General features: G+C 45.8%; 1 protein-coding gene and 1 long non-coding RNA gene across 3 annotated transcripts; both read left to right on the top strand.

The window, feature by feature from the left end:
- Positions 1–5,237: 5,237 nt before the first annotated feature.
- Positions 5,238–15,431, top strand: LOC137842977 (delta-1-pyrroline-5-carboxylate synthase-like). Of its 2 annotated transcripts, XM_068657745.1 has the most exons (4): positions 5,238–5,537; positions 6,213–6,308; positions 13,495–13,998; positions 14,620–15,431. In XM_068657745.1, exons 1-3 carry the CDS (start codon positions 5,375–5,377, stop codon positions 13,578–13,580), a joined length of 345 nt encoding a protein of 114 aa, XP_068513846.1. In that variant the 5' UTR covers positions 5,238–5,374; the 3' UTR covers positions 13,581–13,998; positions 14,620–15,431. The 2 variants fall into 2 exon arrangements, 1 of the variants encoding a protein (XP_068513846.1); XR_011089305.1 differs by lacking the exon at positions 5,238–5,537 and having other exon boundaries at positions 5,801–6,321; positions 13,504–13,998.
- Positions 6,328–11,959, top strand: LOC137842978 (uncharacterized). The gene is made up of 2 exons (XR_011089306.1): positions 6,328–7,146; positions 11,522–11,959. It is a non-coding gene; the product is annotated as an uncharacterized lncRNA (long non-coding RNA).
- Positions 15,432–21,910: the final 6,479 nt, after the last annotated feature.

The following is a 21,910-nucleotide window of genomic DNA, read 5'->3' as shown; positions in this document are numbered from 1 at the left end:
CTTTTATAGCTTTTATACCTTTTATAAATATTTGTTTTATAAATATTACAAATTCAGATTGAGTTGAGACTTCATATATAACAACCGCAAGTCTAAGAAAAACCGAGTGGTTAATGTATATAGTTCTTGTATCTTTCAAAAGAATGGTCCAGCAATTCGTGTCAGTAGGGGATTTGAAGGGTTAACATTGAGGCCCAAGTCTGGGTTTGGGAGATAAGAGAATGAGCGGAAGTTTTTGAGATAACTGCTGACTATTGCATGAGATGCTGCACAAGTCTCTGACATCTGGCCCAGAGACTACCAAATAAGGAGAGAAGGGAAACTGAAGGACTTCACTGGTAAGCAGTTGCGCATTATGGGGAATCATACGTCCTTAGAAACAAAGACTGTCCTGGTAACCTTACAGCTTATTCTTCTTCTTAACAATCGGACAGTTTATGAGCCTGAAATATGGGACCAAACTGAGGTCAAGGTGTGGGGCTCTGCAACTAAAAACGACAAGGTTGCAGTGGGATTGCTCGGCACCTGGCGAGCAGTCTCTGAGGCCTTAAAGAGCCGTGTGGGACCACAGTCAGAAATGTGTGGTTTGCCAGACAGTGAGGGAGCTGCGGGCTCGTTTACTGATCTGACTGCTATGCCATCAGCCCCTCTGCTGCTACAGCCATCGAAGGCTTTTGCTGTTACGCCCCCTGCTGACCTGGACGTGCCTTTTGACCCAGGCCTCATTGGCCTTGAAAAGGAGATGGATATGCTTTTCTTCAATCTGGGAAGATCAGGATGCATAAGGCCCGAAGACTGAGTTGCTTAACAACTTAAAGTGAGACATATTGCTCCCACGACTAGCCCTGGAATTCTCTGGTGTTTGTAATTAAGAAAATGAATGGAAAATGGAGACTGTTAAGTCATGGAAGATATGGGAGCACTTCTGTCAGGATTACCAACTCCAACTATGCTCCCCGAGACGTGGACATTAATAGTAATAGACTTAAAAGATTGTTTGTTACCTTTTCTGATTGTACATATGTATAGGTGTACTTGGGTTTAGTATGTAAAAGCAATGTTCTGTATATTTAGAATGATGTTTGTGTGTGCATGTTGGTGGAGCGTAGACTCCCCGCGCACCCAGCACTGTTTACTTGTCTTTTATAAATATTACTAAATTCAAATTGAGTTGAGACTTCATTTATAACATACCTACTCTATAACTCATTTGCTTTTGACTTGTAGAGTTCTTCCATGAATCATCAGGACCTGAGGAAGGCTGGCTTTGCAGAGCCTGGGCTCTGTCCAGGATCAGGAAGGGAAAGGGCTTGTGTGTGGCTGTGGCACAGCCAGTTTGAACAGGGGGGTTCTCAGGTGAGCACTGTGCAGGGTCACTGCTGTGCTCACAGCCCTTTTGTCTGCTCCTGCTTTGTTGCTCCCCAGCTCCCTTCCCCTGCATTCCCTGTATGGTGGGCACAGTCTGGCTGACCTCCAGCATTTCAGACTGTCGCGTTAAGGGGTGTAGCTAATTAACTGTTATGGGTCTGGTCAGATTCAGGGTACTGAACTATCACAATCACAGATTCACCAATAACACATTAACCGATATGGGTCTGGTCAGATTCAGAGCATTGAACTACCATGGTCACAGATTCACCAATAACATATAACTGTCCTAACTCTAGTTGCATTCAATGAGAACTATCACGGCTAGGAACAATGCAGGTAAATGCAATTTATTCCAGCAACAAGTACACAGGTTCTTTGGATTGCCGGTGACCGTTACTGTCTGCAAAAGCAAGCTAGCATGCATGAAATACACAGGTATGCAGCCTGGAAATTAACGCGCTAAAAGGCACAAAGACTCTATAGAGGTTTCTAAGTTTCCTCAGAGACAAATGGTATAACTAAGTGTTCAGATCTCAACCAGAGGCATCCCAATGTGGGGGGGGAGGGAGGGGAGGGAGAAGAGAGGCTCAGCCCGTCGAGTCATTAGGTCCTCAGGATGGTGTATTCTCTCGTGACTGTATCTCCCCTGATAGTGGTATCTTCCCTAATGTTGGTACCTTCCCTAACGTCCCCTCTCAGGCCAATTTATATTATCTTCTGTCTTTGTCTCTTCTGTGCAAGAGCGGGTACCAGGGCAAGAACCTGCACATGCATGCTGATTCTGCTTGGTGACAGTGGATGACTAAGAAACCGCCTTTACTTGGTATGACATTTGCCTGCATTGCCTCTGTCTCTTTGTCTGAGATTGGTAGTGTGTGACCACTTCCTTGCCAAAGCTCATCCTTCTGCACAGTCTCTCTGTCTGTCCCTTTAGAAAGAAAGCAGGACAGTGTGACTATAAGTAACTGCTCCTCTTTGGGAAGATGGTATCTTTGGAAGGCAGTGCTTCTCAAAAGACATCCCTAAAATTTAGAAGCTAAAGCCTGGGCTTTATGGGGAGCTACTCACTACTCCAAACAACATGTCATTCACAAAGAAAAATCTAAGTGCTTGACTCTTGGTGGTTTACCAGCACAGACAGCAAAATCTGTCATCATGTGAGACCAGAAGATTGCAGGAGATCTTCTGGTTCACATTGCATGTATTGCATTTTTTGCAAACTGCAAGATGATGCTCAATTCCTTCCTTCAAAGATGACAGGAAAAAGCTGCAGCCAGTTCAGAGGCAGGAACAGTTCTTCTGAGAAGCACGTCTGTTCTATCATGCTGACTGTGTCCCACAGGAAGAGAAACAGATACACGTTGGGCTGAGCTGCAAACTCTTGAACCATATTCTGGACAGAGTCACAAGCAGCCAGAAAGAGCCTGCAGTCCCCAAACAAGAGGGAAACCACAGCCAAGTCATTTGAAACACAACTAGAAATGGATGGCTAAATTAGCCAAGACTGACTTAAGTGCTTTTCCTTTCAACTGCCTTCAAGTTAGGGGTCCAGCCTCAAGCTGCATGTGCAGCTTGAACTCATTCCTGCCTACAGGCTGTCACTGAGAATCCTCAGTCATCAAAGAGAACAAGAGGGTTAGGCAGGGCTGCTCTGATCCCAGCTGATGATCCAAATGTGCCTTCCCTCTGCTGCCCAGTGGTGCTCTCCCCTGCAGTGACTGGGTCTGCCGGCTCATGAGGCAACCAGCACTACTTGGGATGTCCTTCCTGCCTTGACCTCTCCCAGTTGCAAGCAGTGCTGTGCATGAGCTGAACCCAAGTTCAGCACACGCCCATTGCTGCTGGCTGGATGCTGTTGTTTTCACAGAATGGCTTGGATCAGTAATGGTAATGCTGGGGTAGCAGCTGCCCCTGGGACACAGCTTGACCAACAAGTGACAGCAGTCTCTCGGCCATCTCTGGGGTTCACCAGTGCCTGCAAGGTGTGAAATTGAGTGTCTCTGTTCTGATCAATCCCTTCCTGCTGTGCAGGTTACAGTGTGTCCAGACATGTTCTTGATCCTCTCAACAATCAGAAGCATGATTCCCAGCCTTTCACCAAACTTCCCAGGTTGTAAGTAGTAATCTGTCCATGACTTCTCGAGGAATCCCCTTTGAGATGCCTTTGATTCATACTATATATCTTTTACTATTGGATTACTGCTTCATGGTCAGCTTGTTGGCCAGCAAGGCCCTTCCATCCAGTTTACTTCAATGCTGCGTGCACCCAGCATGTCCTCATGCTGGGTTTGTTTCTCACAAGGGGGAAGGGCTCTGCAATCTCTCTCTCTCCATGGCGAGCATCATGAGGGTTTTGTCAGTCCATTTCTCAGTCCTGGAAAATTCCATCCAGTGCAGATGCCCGAGATAAGATTAATGTGAGATGAAGTGATTTGTAGAGAGATGAAGTGATGAGAGGTGAGGGGAAGGGAGGTCAGGTGAAGCTCAATTCTTTTCACCAAACCTTGTCTCACCTCAGCTAATCTCTCCTTTCCTCTGATTGGCTTGGCTCAGGTCACATCACTTAACCTCATTTCTTCTCACCTCATCTCAGGTCACACCACCTCCTCTCTGCTCAGCTCAGTTCAGGTCACCAGAATGCACATTACTTCATGTGATCTTGTTTCATCAAATCTCATCTCACCTCACCTTACAACAACTCACCACATGTGACACATCTTCTCAGCTCATGTAACCTCACACCATCTTATATCACCTCACCACACCTTGTCACATTTCCTCTCACCTCACCTCTCCTAATCTAACTCCAGTTTGCCTCATCTACCTCACCTCAACCAATCTCACATCATCTCACTTTACCTCAAGTAACCTCACCTCACCTATACTCTCCTCAGTTCTGGGCATCTCAGCTCAATTCACCTCACCTCATCTATCTCGTATCAACTCACTTCACCTCATTCCCCCTCTCGCCTCACCTCATGTTACCACACTTTATATCAATTTACCTCAACTCCCTTCAGATCACCTCAGGCCAGTTCACATCACATCACTTTACCTAATCTCTCTGTACCTATGGTCAGTTAAGCTGACGTCATACCATGTCACCTAAATTAACTTCCCCATATCTCACATGATCTCACAAACCTCACCTCACCACATGTAAACTCACCTCACCTTATATTTCAACACCTTATTTCTCCAAAACTCTGCTCTACTAATCTCACTCCTCAGTCTCTCCTAATCACTGCTCATATATACCACCTCATCTAAACTCAGCTCACATAATCTCACCACACCACATCTCACCTTAACTGAACACATCTATCTTACCTAAACTTCACTGATCATGTATCACTTCAACAGATTATTTTATCAAATATCGTCTCCCATTCCCTCCCTTCCCCTCCCCTTGCCTCATCTCTCCAAAGATCTGCTCACCTAATCCCACTCCATCTCCTATCATCTACAACATCTCAGCTCCCTTCACCTCATCTCATCTTCCATCATGTCACCTCATCTCTCTGAAACTCTGCTCTCCTATTTCCACTCCATCACATACGTACAACACCAAATAAAGAATTGCTTGTGAATACCAGCTGAAGACCCCTGCAGGTTAGGTCCCTGTAGTGGGTTTACATGGCAAGGTTTTGGTAGCAGGGGGCCATAGGGGTGGTTTCTGTGAGAAAGATCTACAAGCCGCCCCATGTTTGGGAAGGGCCCCGTTGTTTTCCAGTTCTGAGCCAATAAGCGATGTTGTTTTGTGCCTCTGTGAGAGCATATTTAAGACAGGGAAAAAAACGCTGCGCCACACAGCAGCCAGGAGAGTCAAGGGAGTGAGAAACAGCCCTGCAGGTGCCAAGGTCAGTGTAGAAGGAGGGGGAGAGGTGCTCCAGGCGCCACAGCAGAAGTCCCCTGCGGCCTGTGGTGAGGACCATGGTGAAGCAGGACGTCCCCCTGCAGCCCATGGAGTGCCACGGTGGAGCAGGGTTCCACGCTGCAGCCCATGGAGGAGACCACGGTGGAGCAGGTGGCCCTGCACCGACGGAGACTGCTGCCTGTGGAAGACCCCTGCCGGAGAAGATTCCGGGCCGGACCTGTAGCCCGTGGAGAGGAGCCCACGCAGGAGCAGGTGACCCGGCAGGAGCTGCTGCCCGTAGGGGAGCCAGGTTGGAGCAGTTTTCTCCTGAGGGATGGACCCCGTGGTACGGACCCATATCTGGAGCAGCTCTAGAAGAGCTGCTGCCTGTGGGAAGCCCACGCCTGATCAGTTCATCAAGGACTGCATCCCGTGGGTGGGACCCCACAGCACAGGGGACGAGAGTGACCGAGAAGGAGCGGCAGAGAAGAAGTGCTGTAGACTGACCATAACTCCCATTCCCCCGTTCCCCTGCGCCGCTAGGGGGGAGGAGGTGGAAGAGGGTGGATGGGGGGGGGAAGGTGCTTTTGGTTTCTTTCCTTTGTTTCTCACTTCTCTAGCTTGTTAGTAATGAGCAATAAATCCTACTATCTTCTTATGCTGAGTCTGTTTTGCCCGTTACAATAATTATTGCGTGATTTTCTCTTCCTTATCTCAACCCTTGAGCCCTTTTCACATATTTTCTCCCCATTCCTCTTTGAGGAGGGGGAGTGAGAGAGCGGCTGTGGTGGAGCTCGGCTGCCCACTCGAGCGGAACCATGACATGCATGAACATGTTTTAATCCAGGCTGTTAAATGCTGTCTGATAATGTTGCAGGTGAAAGTTCTGCTATTGTATCTGTTCAGGGTATGAGGCTGTGCCTATTGGCCTGCATGATCATGCTGTACGTACTGTATCCTATTTTCTGCTCTGCCTCTTTTTCAGAGAAAACAGCGGAGTTGTTCCTCCAGCATGTGGACAGTGCTTGTGTTTTCTGGAATGCCAGTACCCGATTCTCTGATGGATATAGATTTGGACTCGGTAAGTGTCTGTGGTGTGTGTAATACACAATAAATGTTTGTTCATTGTCTTTTGTAAAAACAAGGAGTTCTGTTTGAGGAACGGGAGTTGTGAAAACTCCCTGCTGAAGTAAGGAGCTGTATAATGCTTAGCTAGACACTATGAGAATTCCTTTGCTTAATGTAACAAAAAAGAGAACCCTCTCCCCTTCTCTCCTTCTGCATCTCAGTAGCCTCTTTTGTTCAAAATAACACTGCTGCAAAGTTCATGTAACCATCTCCTGATAAGTTGTTAAACTAGTGTATCAACATCTTGCCTTCCTGTCTCACGCTGGGCCAACATGACCAAATAAAGAAAGAAGTTGAACCACAACGCCAAGGAAGACTACGGCCTTCATCTTCACGACCACCAGAGGGACAGAGACGACCCCCTAGCAACAGTGCGCGCAGTCGCAGAATATACCGGGATGTGCTGCGTAATCCCAGAATTACCAAGATATAAAAAGGGACCCTGGGGGGGGTGAGGTGCGCGCCGTTGGCGGAGCCGAGACTCCCCGGCCGCCCAGCGCTGTTTTGCTTGCTGTTGCTTACTCAATAAATTCCTTTCTATTATTAATGCAATGCTCTCTGAAAATTAATTAAGGGGGCAACTTATAACAAATTTGGTGCCGTGACTCGGATGAAGGCAATCTGATTGAAAGACCTTCGGAGGGGGCGCCCCGCTGATTTCAGCGGCCTTCGCTAGGACTACTTTCATTCAAATCCTTCACCGACGAACCCTAAATTTGGCAGCAAGCAAATAAAGCCGGCAACCCCTAGTAATCTTTGTGCACGAAGACCGAACGAAGACTCAGGAGTGAGTAAGTATAGGCCGGTGATCCATTCGGTTGGGGTTGGGTATCCTGGAGCGTAGCGTTGTGAGACGTCCAATTGCGGACGAAGCGAGTGCGGACCCCTCGGTAGTGCGGTTCCCACATCCCGCGAGGGACTGGGCCACGAAAAGGGGGAAGCGATTTGTGTGTGTGTGTGTGAAGGCGCTCCAGAAGATGGGACAGAAGAAGAGTAAGCCTTCTGGTCCCATGGGCAGGGTAACGTCTGATGTTAGGTTACCCTGGGATTAATGATTAAAAATTGGCAGGATTCCCCTTTTAGGCGGGGAAGCAATAAAGTAAAAATGATACATTATTGTGTTGAAGTTTGGGGTGGTAAACAGATTCGAGGAGACCACCTTTACTGGCCTGTATTTGGGTCCTTTGAAGATTGGGTTTGCCAGGCCCTAAATATTTATGTAAACTCAAAGGAACCTTTTAGTTTGGAAGAAAGTGAATATGCACATTTGTGGATCAGCTTGGAAACTCGAGCCAATTTATATCCTCTAAAAGAAAAAGGAGGGGATGGGAGGCAGAAGAAAAACCGAGAATTAGAGATCCCAGCCCCACTGTCTCCCTGTATTTCACCACCACCACCTGCAGCCCCTCTGACTCCTGGGCTTCCTAATCCGCAACCCCAGGGAGACTCTGATAGCGACTCTGACTCTAGCACTCAGGGACCAGTGACTAGGAATATGTGGCCGTCCCCATTAACTCCAGGGACATCCGAGATTTTAATAAAGACAGGAGGAGGGTAAGCGAGCTTTAATGGCAACTGGCACAATGATTCCAGCTGCTGAGGAATAATTGTAACTGGAATAATAACTGTACATTGTATATTGTATATATAAAAGCCCGGGCATTTTTGTTAAAGTGTTCTTTTATACCTATGTTAATATGTAAATATGTAAATATAAGAACTGCCATTGAGGTGTATGTCTAAGGGAACAAAATTTGCCCAGGCATATTGTTGGCTCATCAGGTTTAAATGTTCCCAGTGTAATTGTCTACAGGCAGTTAATTTACAGTGGTCTGATTTTACTTGTGTATCTATATATTGTGGATTTTGGAGGGATTGGGATTGACTAGTAAAGAGCTTCTAGGAAAACGGTGGAATATTAACCACTGCAGATTACAATAGGAAAAGTTCAAAGCAAAGAAATCCTGAGGAAAAGCCCCCTAGGATGTATACTAACACATTGAAGGGATATAGTGGGATAAGAGGGTACAGAGAGTAAAAGAACCCTTATTAAATATTGTAATCAGTGGTGGCCACTTTATAAAATAGAGGATGGAGCGGAGTGGCTCCTAAATGGAACTACTAATTATAACACCATATTACAGTCAATGTTGTTTTTGTGGAAAGAAGGAAAACAGGATGAAATGTTGTATATTGATGTTGTTTCAGCATCTTGGAGGGAAAAGGTACGGAATTAAGTTGGCCCCTGACTGAGCCTTTGATGTCGGCATTAGAAAAGTAAAGGCTAGAGAAAGATAAAGGAAGTGTTAAAAGGTTTGTTGAAAGTGTTAAAGGTATTCGAAGTTGAATGAGCAGGGAAAGGTGATGTAGGCATTATCTAAGTAACAGTCTAGAAGTTTTGGTATATTTGCATATTTGCTGTGGTGTTTGTTCAGTTTCCCAAGCATCGGGGAGGGGGGAACAGCCTGCTCCACCAGGGGCCTCTCCAGCGGCCGCAGGGGGGCTTCAGCTCCAGCGCCTGAAGCGCCTCCTCCCCCTCCTTCTGCACTGACTTTGGTGTCTGCGGGGGGGTTTCTCGCTCTCCCAACTGCTGTTACTTGTAAAGTATCAGGGATTAAATTAACTAATGAAACCCTAAATGTGATGGGGGTTGAAGGGACTGGGATAACAGTGCCACTTTTGGGGGATACCAAGCTGAGACTAGGGGATAAAATGATCACTGGGCAATTATTGTATGTATCCAAGGCAGAGACTAACTTGTTGGGAAGGGATTTGATGATTAAATTGGGCATTCAACTAGTAAATTGTTAGACTAGAATAACAGTGTTATTAATGGAGTGCTCTCTGGCCCTGAGAGCAAACATACATGTATATTCACCTCTGACTGGAAAGACCCTGAAATGGGTGCGGAAGCAACAATATAGGTGGACAATTTTACCTCAGGGCTATACAGGGCCACCTATCTATTTGGGTAAATTCTAAAAAAGATTTTGGAGCAATTACAACCTCCCAAGGAGGTATTAATGTTACAAATATGTGGATCATTTTAAGGAAAATCGATACTCCCTGATGGGAGAGAAATGCTGAATAAAGTGATAATGAGGCAAATATTAACTGTTTTACATCAGAAGAGTCATTGGGAGGTGCAAGCAATGTGTGATGTTGTTCTAAGAAAGCATGTCTATGAAGGAATATATACTTTAGAGAAGCACACATGCAGAGGATGTACTATATGTCAAAAGGTAAATAAAAAGGCCTTCTGTAACCTGTCTAGAGGGGGACGGGAGCCAGGGTTTTGACCTTTCCAAAGTATACAGGTAGACTTTACTGAGTTACTCGTTTGTCGTAATTGACCATGTGACTGAATGGGTGTAAAGCTTTACTGCAAGGGTTAAAGCAGGCCTTAGAGATTGAGTGGGATTTTCACAGCCCCTGGCACCCCTCCTCTTCTGGAAAGGTAGAGTGAATGAATGGTGAAATTAAGAAACAACTAACAAAACTTGTGCTGGAAACTAAGGCTTCTTGGGTAAAATGCTTACCCCTTGCACTGTTAAACATACGGACATAGCCCAGAACTGATGTAGGAATTTCTCCTTTTGAAATGCTATATGGTATACCCTATGACTTGGAATTGCCACTTGATCACCCTCAATTCTAATTAAGACTTGGAAAGAGACTGCTTTAACACCACGATGGGGAAGGCCCCTATGTTGTTTTGCTTACCACAGAAACGGCTGTTCGAACTGCAGAGAAAGGATGGACGCATGCCAGCCGTGTCAAAGGACCAATCCGGGAAGGTAACTGGGAGGCAGCTCCAGGCCCTGACGACTTGAAGCTGACACTAAGACGGACTTGATAAGTATTTTATATTATCTGTGTATCGTGGGAAGGGGAGGAGGCCCTGTTTCAAAGGCTCCCTAGTAGGTTCCCCTGAAGAACACTGCTGCTGCCAAGAAGAACCGATACCTTGTAGTTCGCTGCAACCGAACTGACAAGCGAGGCAGAGAAGTGAAAACAGTGGGGGACTGAGGGGCCGCCAATTTAGATGGGCTCCAACCACCTCCTACGATACATGGGAGTCAGTATCATCATTTTGGTCTGCTATGGGTCTGCGCATCCCCATCAGCCTTTTAAATGGAGCTTGATCAGATGGAAGGATCAATTCGTCATCCAGCAAACAACGACAGCGGGTGCTCCCAGTTTCCGCATCACATTATGTGACCTGGTGTCAGTGCAGCCATGCTTTAACCGATCAGGATTTTATTTCTGCCCAAGTTCTAACCCAGGAAAGGGGTACTGTAATTACCCGAACATGTATTATTGTGCATACTGGGGGTGTGAAACCATTGCTATGGGCTGGACACTCGGGGCTGGTCGGAATAAATTCTTACAAGTGGGATATGGGCCGCAAGGTTGTAACCAACAAGCAGGTCCCCGTTACAGGTGGTGAGGGCATGGTATAGGGTATACAGGAACCTTCCATGGAAATAAAGAAATTTGCAAGGTTCTATATATAAATATAACAAACTTGGATGATACTAGCTGGGTACTAGGAAAAATGTGAGGTGTCAGATTTTACAAACACAGAACAGATAGGGGAGGACTCATACTAATAAAAAGGAGGATGCCGATAGGCCCCAGGCAGTAGGACCAAATGAGGTATTGTCAGAAAATGTCCAGGGAATCCAGCCTGCGGAAAATACTACACTTCCAACCCTCGGCAGCCCTACGAGCTCAGGTAAAGCTGAGAATGATAACATAGCTGAGAATAACATATGGGGGGGTCATGAATGCCAGCTACCAATTATTAAACAAAACAAACCCAAATGTAACAAAACACTGTTGATTATGCTTTAGTATAAGGCCTTCATATTATGATGCTATCGGGAATCCTGGGGAGCCCTCCCGCACAAACGAGAACAGCCCTCTACATTACAGTTGGGAAAAGACATAAGGGTAACACTAACAGAAGTCACTGGAGGTGGTAGGTGTGTGTGCACGGTTCCTAGTGGGAAGTGTCACCTATGTAATATCATGGAGAATGGAAAACAATCAGCCGAGTGGTTAATCCCAGCCAACAACGCTAGGTGGGTTTGTTCGTGAGTGGGCGTAACTCCTTGTCTATCAATAAAACTCTTTAATGCATCTCGTGATTTCTGTATACAGGTGATAATTATACCAAGGATTCTATACCACTCTGAGGATTATATGTACACCCAGACACAGTGGAAAGTCATCATCTGGAAAGATGGGAACCATTCACGGCTCTAACTTTGGCCACCCTAATAATCCTGGGAGGAGCTGGAGTGGGGACCAGGGTAGCCTCATTGGTTAAACAAAATCAAGAATTTACTTCCTTATGCATTGCTGTGGATGAGGACCTGACCCAAATTGAACAATCCATCTCGGCCCTGGAAAATCTATCAGGTTGCTTTCAGAGGTAGTGTTACAAAATCATAGGGGATTAGATTTGGTATTTTTTTTTACAACAGGACGGGCTGTGTGCAGCCCCGAAAGAGGAATGCTGTGTGTATGCTGATCACACTGGAGAGGTAAGAGATACAATGGCAAGACCCAGGGAAGGGTTGAAAAAAAAAAAGGAAACGGGAGAATGAAGCCCGACAGAGCTGGTACGAATCTTGGTTTAATTATTCACCTTGGCTTACTACTTTATTATCAACAATAACAGGACCTTTGTTGTTCTTAATAATAGCACTAACTTTTGGACCATGTATTTTTAATAAATTGATTGCGATTGTAAAGGGACATTTAGAAGCGGCACATTTAATGCTCATACATGCCACATACGAGCCAATAAGTACCAACAAAGGAATCGAGGAAACATTAGTTCTTAGTAGCCAGGCACTGCAGAGCTTCAATGAACAAAATGAGTAACTAAAAGAAAAAGGAGGGATTGTAATACACAATAAATGTTTGTTCATTGTCTTTTGTAAAAACAAGGAGTTCTGTTTGAGGAACGGGAGTTGTGAAAACTCCCTGCTGAAGTAAGGAGCTGTATAATGCTTAGCTAGACACTATGAAAATTCCTTTGCTTAATGTAACAAAAAAGAGAACCCTCTCCCCTTCTCTCCTTCTGCATCTCAGTAGCCTCTTTTGTTCAAAATAACACTGCTGCAAAGTTCATGTAACCATCTCCTGATAAGTTGTTAAACTAGTGTATCAACATCTTGCCTTCCTGTCTCACGCTGGGCCAACATGACCAAATAAAGAAAGAAGTTGAACCACAACGCCGAGGAAGACTACGGCCTTCATCTTCACGACCACCAGAGGGACAGAGACGACCCCCTAGCAACAGTGCGCGCAGTCGCAGAATATACCAGGATGTGCTGCGTAATCCCAGAATTACCAAGATATAAAAAGGGACCCTGGGGGGGGGTGAGGTGCGCGCCGTTGGCGGAGCCGAGACTCCCCAGCCGCCCAGCGCTGTTTTGCTTGCTGTTGCTTACTCAATAAATTCCTTTCTATTATTAATGCAATGCTCTCTGAAAATTAATTAAGGGGGCAACTTATAACAGTGTGCAGGCAGCTAAGCACCACAAAGCTGTTTGGGAGTGTGGGAGGAAGGAAAGACTGGAACAAAACTGAGTTTCAGTTACCTAAGTAAACAGGTGCACGTACTAGGAATTGCAGAAGACAAGGGAAACATTAATTCCTGAGGGAGAAACTACTAGAAATCTCTGTAGCAAGCTCGAAGACGCAGCGCTCTATGTACTAAAAAAAATGTAATTAGGGTTTTATAAGATCATGCAGTGGTCCCTTTAAAAAGATGGGGGGTGGGGGGAAGGACATAAGATTGCAATCTTGATTAATTAAGTTCTTATGGTTCAAAGGGTAAACCCTCAAACGAATGCATGATACATGTAAGACATGCGTACCTTTCTGGCTCACTTTTCTCTCTAAAAGTGAAGCTGTAACAGACAGAAGTATAAACACTGCAATTTATAATAGTTAATTTCCTCTAATCAGAACAGATAAAAATCACTTCTGACACTTCGGGAGGAGCGAAGGAAGGGAGGTCATGCTGAATGACTGCTTCTGCATAAAGATGCAGAGCTTTATAGTGCAAAGTTGAATATCTTCTGAGGATCAACTACCTTTACCTTGTGTGTTTTCTACAGATACTGAAGTTGGTGTTAGTACTTCTCGTATCCATGCACGAGGACCAGTGGGAACTGAAGGACTCTTCACTACAAAGTGGTTATGAGAGGGGACAATCATGTTGTTTCTGACTTTTCAGAGCATGGGAGCATGAAGTGTCCTCATGAGAGCCTACCTCTCCCTCAGGGAAATACCAACTGAGTACTTTTTGAGAAAATGCAGGGGTAAAATGTGTATTGAAGACGTTCGGGCTTCAGGGTGCTCCCTGTGGGGAGAGATTTGTTTTTCCTCTCCGGGGGCATTGTTCTTGGTCACTGTGCAGTACAATGAATATGAAGTGATCCTATCCGTGACAAACATTATTTGTTGCTGTTTCCTTAGATAGCATCTGATAGCAAACTGACCTTGCTTTTGCCAGAGAGGTTTCTTCAAAACATACAGATACCATAAGGAGAAGTTTAAACACATGCTGCATTCTTTTCCTCCCTTTGCTCCCCGCCAGCAAAGATGCCTGGTGGTAGAGTGTAAGTTTTTTTTCCCTGTCTTTACTTTGAACATCTGTCTTGGTGAACAAACTTGGTAGCTTTTCTTTGCTCGTGTGATCATGGCAGCTCTTGAAAGCTCTAAAGCTTTAAGACAATTACTGTCTTTGTTTGATCGCTCTGCGATTCCTATGCATTTGAAACACGTATTTCATTAATGTTTTGACCAAAAAACCTTTTTTAATCTAATTTCTCTGTATTTTTGACAACTGTAGATAAATAGCGCAAGTGTGTATAGTATGAATATTGTTATCTATGTCTACCAGACATTTATTTGTCGTGGGTTTTATATGAAACGTAATCCCTCTACTTTGAAGTTTAAAATAAGCCCTGAATAAATGCTTCCTTTTGCATACTGGAAGAAGTGAGCTCACATGTGCATGCTGCAGTGGGGGGCTCAGTGCAGCCCTCCATAGGTCAGGGTGGTTGGAGTGTCAAGGTGGGTGGGGAGGGAGTGGAATGGTGCCATGCTGCAAATGCTGGCAGGGCAGGGAGAGGGATGTGTGCAGGCTGCACGGGGACATCCTCTCCTGTGCATCCGTTTCTTGCTGCTAACTTGCCTCTGCATGCTTTGTTGACTGCTGGCATGTGTGTGGTCCTCAGGAGCTGACATAGTGGCACACAGGGCTTGTCTAGGCATCTGGGTGTCTGCTGGGTAGCCATGTTACCCCCCACTCACCCATTTTGGACCGTTGCACTCTACTCTGGAACCCTGAGAAACCCATTATGCCCCACACTCCTCTTGTGCTTTGATGCTCTCCTGAGACTTTGTGACAACTGCTTGCGCTGAACCTGCACAGCATTGCAACCACAACTGGTACTGCCCATCAGTGACAAAAGCACTGCACCCAGGTTTATACGCCTGCAGTAGCATTCCCTGCAATTCCTCTGTCCAGCTACCGCTGTTACTCCTTCCTCTGTCCCACTCGTCTCTTGGTCTTTTTGATTCCTCTGCCCTTCTCTGTGTCTGTGTTCCTCTATCCTTTCCCCTGTTCTCATGACATCTAATCTAACTCCCCTCTTTTAGTTTAAAAACTCCCTTGCCCTGTCATTATCTGTCTGAGCAAAAAGTTGCTCTCCAACTTTTTTTATAAGCTGCCTTTAGGCACTGAAAGGTGGCAATTGGCTCCCCCTGGAGCTTTTTCTTCTCCATGGTGAACAACTCCATCTCTCTTGGCCTGTCTTCAGAGGGGAGAATCCCCATCGTTTGTTCTAATTTTGGTCGGCTTAACCGTTTCCATCAATGAGGAAACGGTTAAGGCAATTACTCCACAACTACCCAAAGCAGCAGCGATAGTGAGAAGCCCACTTCCAGCATCCATTTCTCAAGCAGGGATGGATGGACAGGCAGAAGGACACTGCTTGATGCATTGCCTGCCAGGGGAAGGGGAGTCGCTGTGTGTCCGTGGGTCTAGGTTCCGCAGCTGGCTGGGTGTGGAGGGGGCAGGGGCAGGGGCTGGGGGGTGGGTTGTCCCCATGTCTGTCAGCTGCTGGCCACTTGGAGTGTGGGGGCAGCCCTGCTGGGTGGGGTGGGGGGCTGCCTATTGCGGGACTGGGGGGGGCAGGCCTGTGCTGTCTTTGCTCCCTGGCCCGGGAGGGGGGCTGCTCTGTGCAGGCAGAGTGCAGCAGTGGGCAAGCGTGGCCGGGGCTGCCTGTGGTGGTGCAAGTGTGTGTGGGGACTGGGGGTTACTGGCTGGACCCCCCCAGGGCAGGAGACGGTGTTGAGGAGGCCAGAGCAAGGCAAGTCCAGGCGGGGGTGGCGGCTGGTCTTTCCCCAGGCTGGGGCTGGGCTGTGCGTGCCGGGAGGTTCAGGTTGCTGCTGGGTGTAAGTTTAAGCTTGGAAATAGAGGGGGAGTGAGGGAAGGGAAAAAAAGCAAAGCCTTACAGAGCCTCAGCTCCACCGAGGAATGAACTGTCTGCTTCTGGAAGAACAGTACTGATGTATCAGCAGACTCATATGCAAGCTGATCCAAACTGGGTGCACCTCGGGTGTACCTTGTCTGTTAACTATCTCTGACATTGTGCCACCTCAATAATATCAGTGGATGTACCCACCACCGCCTTGGGGCTACACAGAAGGTGGAAATTTTTAGTATGTTAATGTTACTTTGTTAACAAAACTGACGCTTGCTGTTTTTTTTTTTTTTTTTTTTTTTTTTTTTTTTTTTTTTTTTTTTTCTGTTCAATAGTCTCCTCAAAAGTTGTTGTGGACATGTTGTGTATCTTTTCTGTTCTTCCAGGATTCATTTGTCAGGAAAGACCACCATGAAATCGGATGGCTGTGGACAACCATCTACCAGATGGTTGTTGCAGATGCTTTTTGTCAACTTCATTCGTCTTCTTAGATCGCCTTTTCCTATATCTTGAGTTGAATTTTTGTGCAGTGCTATGTTTGCAGTGGTAACGTTGTGGCTGAGGTGTTTTTGATTAAAAATGATCTTATCTGTAGTAGTGAATTCACCATGTGTAGCTTTGTGGAATGACTCCCACAATCATAACATTTTTCTCCTTTGTCACAGATATGAGAAAAGCTCTTTGCAGAGAGACGGAGGAGGAATTAATTATACCTCTGCCTCATCCTGTGAGACCAGAAGACATGGAGTAAATGGAAATTGCGATTCTCAGGAGACGTACTAAGAGTCTTGGGTTCCTTTTCTGCCTTCCCCCTAAGGCCTTGGGTATATTGGGTTCACCATGGGAAGGGCATGTTGCTCAGGGCAGTTATTTCCTACCTGAGACAACGTGGGGTGTGTTTTTCTGCTGTTTTCACTTGTGGTTTTCAGCGCGGTTCGCACTGCTTCCGTTATTGAGAAAATGGTTTGGGAAGATGTGTCTGCTGTTTCTCAGGATTTTCTGCCACTGCCTGCTGGCAGAAAAAATCAGTAATGCAGGTGGAGCCATGTAGGACTTTCCTGAGGTAAGCCTTCAACGGACGGGGACCCCTAAACTCACGCGCCGAGCATTCAAGACAAATGTCCATGGCACAAAGATCAAGGACAACTTCTCAGAGGTAAGCAGCTTTCTCTTTGTTTCCCCATCCTCTCAGGAGCTATCTTTACTATGGTTGTACACACTTCAGGCTCACAACACTCGTTTTCTCCTCTACTTAGTATTCCTAGTCCCTGCCTGGTGGTGGGTCAAAGTCTACGGGTTGATGTGTTTCCAAGTTGAAAGAGATAAGTACATCTATTTAAGGTGACATCTAGTAGGATCATATAAAGTAAATTAATCTATGTAGTAGTAGGTGCCCTTATTGCATGCAGCTCTTCTTCAGGTGAGTAATTCATTCTTATAGCATAAGTAATTCTTTTCCCATGTTTCATTCATGATGCTTGTTGCGTGCCTCTCTATGTGTGTGTTTGGCCTGGAGCTGTCCTGCCTGGCAATTAGTGATGGTAGCTAAAGTGGTGTTCCATCAGTGCATTGTCCTGACTGTTTTGGAAAAGACATCTGGTCTGTCTGTGGGCGAATACTCAAGCTCTGGGCGAGTACTCAAGGGCAGCTGGCACAGAGTCTTTTTGCTTTTTTTCCAGCAGTAGGTAAACATTAGGAGGAACCGGTCAAAGGAAACAGTGCTTTCTGGAACCATCAAGTTCTTGTTCAGCAACTTAGTGACTGGTTTGATTTACTTCACAGATATAGAGGCAAGTGGACTGCTCTTTTGAAATAATAAAATTAAAAACATAAAGTTTGTCAAACATGGCAGTGCATGTTTGCAGTCTGTTTATTGCTTTTGCCAGTGGTAGATAACATTTATAAGGAATCGGTCAAAGGAAAGAGTGCCTTCTGGAACTGTGAAGCTCTGTGTTGGCAACTCTGTGACTGGCTGGACCTACTGTCCATCTCCAGAGGGAAGCGGACTGCTGTTTTGAAATTAAAAAATAATAATAAAAAAAATAAAAATATGGTGCCGCTCTATGGTGCCCGGAGGACTGCCACTCTGCATGGCAGTTAAAAAGAATGTGGTTTGGAGATGGAGAGCGGCAGAGGTAAAGCAGCTGGGAAGAGAGATATAAGTATTGCAGTAGGTAGGCTGTGGTTATGAGGTGCCTCAGGATGTGCTTTTTTTCTTGTTTCTGCCCTTCCCTCGTGCAGCCTTGGAGAGGTGAAGTCCCCATGTTGTAGAGTGGTGCAAAAAGGTGAGAGGGTTGTCAGCCTGGTCAGTTTGCTTCACCAATGCTAAGGCAAGTCTTTGAAGAGAAACAGCCTGGTTGCTTGTGCTGCACCCTGTTGAACTAAGCCAGACCAAAAACAGGGCTGCTGTTCCTCCTGCTCTCTTTGCTTCTTCTCATCTTGCAAAGGAATGGTCCAGCAATTCGGGTCAATAGGGGATAAGAGAACAAAGGGGTTTCAGAATAACTGCTAACTGTTATGACTATTGCATGGGGCACTATGCAAGCCTCTGACATCCAGCCAAGATGGACAAAGGAGAAGGACAAGGGAAAAGCCTGGGAGGAAGACTATGAGCCTTCAGTACGAGAGACCCCCAGAGGGACCACCAGAGACTGATAACGCATGCGACAGTGGGCGGGTTTGGATTTCCAGGAACTAATTATAATAACCCTCCTTTTCTAGAAGTAGTAATGAATATGTATTAGCCTAGGAGCATAAAAACCAGCTGCCTGATGTAACTTGTGTGCGTATGGGTGGAGCAGAGACTCCTGGCGCACCCAGCGCTGTTTGCTTACCTCTATTCATTTAATATTGTAAACTTTGATTGTAATCCTATTTGGGACTTGGTCATTTATTACAACAGACAACCTTGAAAAATGCAGACAACCAGAATCCTTACCGCCATTAGGTGGAAATAATGGTGTAAGAAACATTACCACCTCAAAGAGTAAAAGCCTCAAAAGAAATATGACTTGTAACAGGCCAGCAGCTGTGTATTTTCTGTGAAGCACCAGATAGAGCATGAACCTGGATTGCACAGTTAATGGGGAAACAGGGGAGGGTCCCGGTCCTTGGGAGGGAAAAAAAAAAAAAAGTATATAAACCGTGTATGGAATTAGTAGGCGCCCTCCTGCTTGTGGGATGCCCGCCATTGTAATCTCGAATGAAAATGCTCCTGTACTGAGATCTCTCCTGAGCCTATGTTATTAGCTACAGATTGATGATTGATTCACGGTTTTAAGGTTTTAGAGATAGGGCACTAGGGTTGGGTTTCAGGGTCAGCATTCTCAGGGTTTATGTTTAGGATTTTAAGGTTTTTAGGGTTGGAGTTTTAACGGTTAGGATTTTAGGAATTTGGGGGTTAGGGTTTTAAGGGTTTCAGGGTTAGCATGTTAGGGTTTTAGAGTTTTTTGTGTTGAAGTGTTGATAGGTTTTTTAGGGTTAGGGTCTTAGGGTTTTATTTTTGGTCAGTTATTTAGGGTTAGGGTTTTAAGATCTTAATTTTTGTTTTCAGGTTAGGTTCTCCAGGGTTAGGGTTTTGAGTGTCCTATTTTTTTGGGTTAGGGTTTTGAGTGTCCTAATGTTTTGGGTTGGGTTTGGGTTTTGAGTGTCCTAATGTTTTGGGTTAGGGTTTGGAGCATCCTAATATTTTGGGTTAGTGTTTGGAGCATCCTCGTTTTTTGGGTTTGGGTTTTGAGTGTCCTATTTTTTTGGGCTTGGGATTTGAGTGTGTTAATTTATTGGGTTACGGGTTTTAGGCATAGGTCTTCAGGGGTTTAGTGTGGTAAATAGTTTGGGTTAGGTCTGTAGGGGTTTCGAGGATTTTTAGGGTTAGGGCTTGAGGCTTTTTTGTGTAAGGGCGGTAAGGGCTAGGGTTCTCTGATTGGCCGTGCCGGCTCTCCAGGGAATGCTGGTAGGTGTAGTTTTCCGGCACCATGCGTCCAGGAGGCCATGTTGGGTGCCCAGAGCATACCGGGAAATGTAGTTCTTGGACTCCGGACTTCCGGGAGGCCATGTTGGGTGCCCAGAGCATGCCGAGTAATAAAGTTCTCAGGAACTAGGGTTGGAGTTAGGGGCTATGGCTGGGGCTAGGGTTAGGGTTTAGGGTGAGGGTTGGGGTTACAGTTAGGGGTTAAGGCTAGTGAATGCTGGTTCTTTGTGTTTGCAGATGATGGTGAGCCTGTTTAAACTAATTACAGCTGAAGAAGTTTCAGTTACTTGCTTGGTGATATCAGTTCAACATTAAAAACTGCAGCAAAAGCACGGGGATTTCTGCTTCTAGAAACACCCCAGGTCTCTTGTCTGCTCCCTGCATGCTTTTGAGCTAAAGCAGATTTAAAAAAAGCAAACAAAAAGAAACAAACAAACAAACAAAAAAAAAAAACAAAAAAAAACACAGCTGCTGCTGGGCCTTCTCTCTTCCTACTTTCTTGTGCTTTGCCTATCCCCTTTACCACATGATTGGGTTTGGGTGCTGGGCGGGGCCAAAAGGTACATGAGACCCAGGCATGCCATCAGAGCTCCTTCTGCCTGGGCTGCTCTTTGGGGTAAGTGCTTTGATTTTCCTTCAGTCAGTTGCAGGGTTCTCTAGGCAGGCTGGAGTGTATGGATTTCTAGATTTTAAGTGCTTGGGATTCACTTAATAGAGGGATATTTAGTAGAGGCTGCTGGCTCGCTGTTTTTTGGAATGGCGGGATACACTCCTGTTTTTGAGCTGTATTTTAATATCTAGATGAATCAACCCACTTGTGTAACTCTCCAGAGGACTAAAACCGGCTTGCTTACATGCTACAAGAGGCTTGACCTTGTAGGTGCAGTATGACCAAGAGACTGAGCAGGGTCACCTTTTTTGTCTGTAAAAGATAAGCCTTTGACTACCTCTGTTGGGGCTGCTGTGCATTCCTGGCCTTTTGGCATTTGTGGAATTCAGGGTGTTTTTTTTTTTTTTTTTAAATCTGGCTCTGGTCTCTGTGTTTGAGTCCTCTGCAAGGAGCTGTACTGTTTGCGTGTCCATTGTGGATATGACCTTCTGTCTTTGTTTCTTGTAGCCCAGGGCATAGGCACAGAAACTTGAATGAAGCATGAGGGTGAGTGGATGGCAGTGGGGACCCTGATTTTTTTTGTGGACTGTGTTAGTCTGCTTCTAGAAACATATCAGTTCTCTTGTCTGCACTCTGCATGCTGTTGAGCTAAGCCATATAAATGAGTAAAGAAACCACAGCTACTGCTCCTCCTCTTTCTGCTTTTTTTGTGCTTTCCCCCTGCACTTTCCCAGGTGATTGGCTTCAGGTTCCAGGTGGGACCTATTAGTAATTCAGTTGCAGGTATGCCAGAGAGCTCCTTCTACCTGGGCTGCTCTTTGGGGTAAGTGCTTTGTTTTTCCTTCCGTCAGTTGCAGGGTTCTTTTCGGTGGTTCAGAATCTATGGACTGATGCATTTTGAAGTAGAAACAGGTGTCTCGCACAGGCTCAGAGGGGCCAAGCTGCAATCTGAAAAGCAGCACGAGAAGGGCAGGCTGCTTGTGAGCTGGATTGGAGCAGAATGGTCAAGTAGCACAAGGTGACTGCGAAGGGTATCCATCTTGCTCTGCAAACAACATAAGCTAAAAATGTCCTGCCAGGCAGGACAGCTCCAGACCAAACACACAAACAGGCACACTACAAACAAAACACAGAACACAAGGCACAAGAAAAAGTGACCCCCAGGGGAAAGCCCAATGGCAACAGCAAGTCAGAACAGGTGCTCTGCAGCAGACCCAAGGAGAGATTCAAATGTCACAACACACGACTGGAAGCAACTGCCAGAACTGGAATGATGGAGGCATAAAAAGCCTGCCTTCAAGACAAGAGCCCAGAAGGATGGGGAGTGAAAACCCTGTAAGAAGACACTTAGGGAATCACAGAATCACGGAATTTCTAGGTTGGAAGAGACCTCAAGATCATCAAGTCCAACCTCTGACCTAACACTAACAGTCCCCACTAAACCATATCCCTAAGCTCTA

This window comes from Anas acuta, chromosome 21 (genome assembly GCF_963932015.1).
Source record: "Anas acuta chromosome 21, bAnaAcu1.1, whole genome shotgun sequence".
NCBI classification, from domain to species: Eukaryota; Metazoa; Chordata; class Aves; order Anseriformes; family Anatidae; genus Anas; species Anas acuta.
Note: the sequence above shows the minus strand (reverse complement) of the source record. Positions and strands in the feature narration are given on the sequence as shown.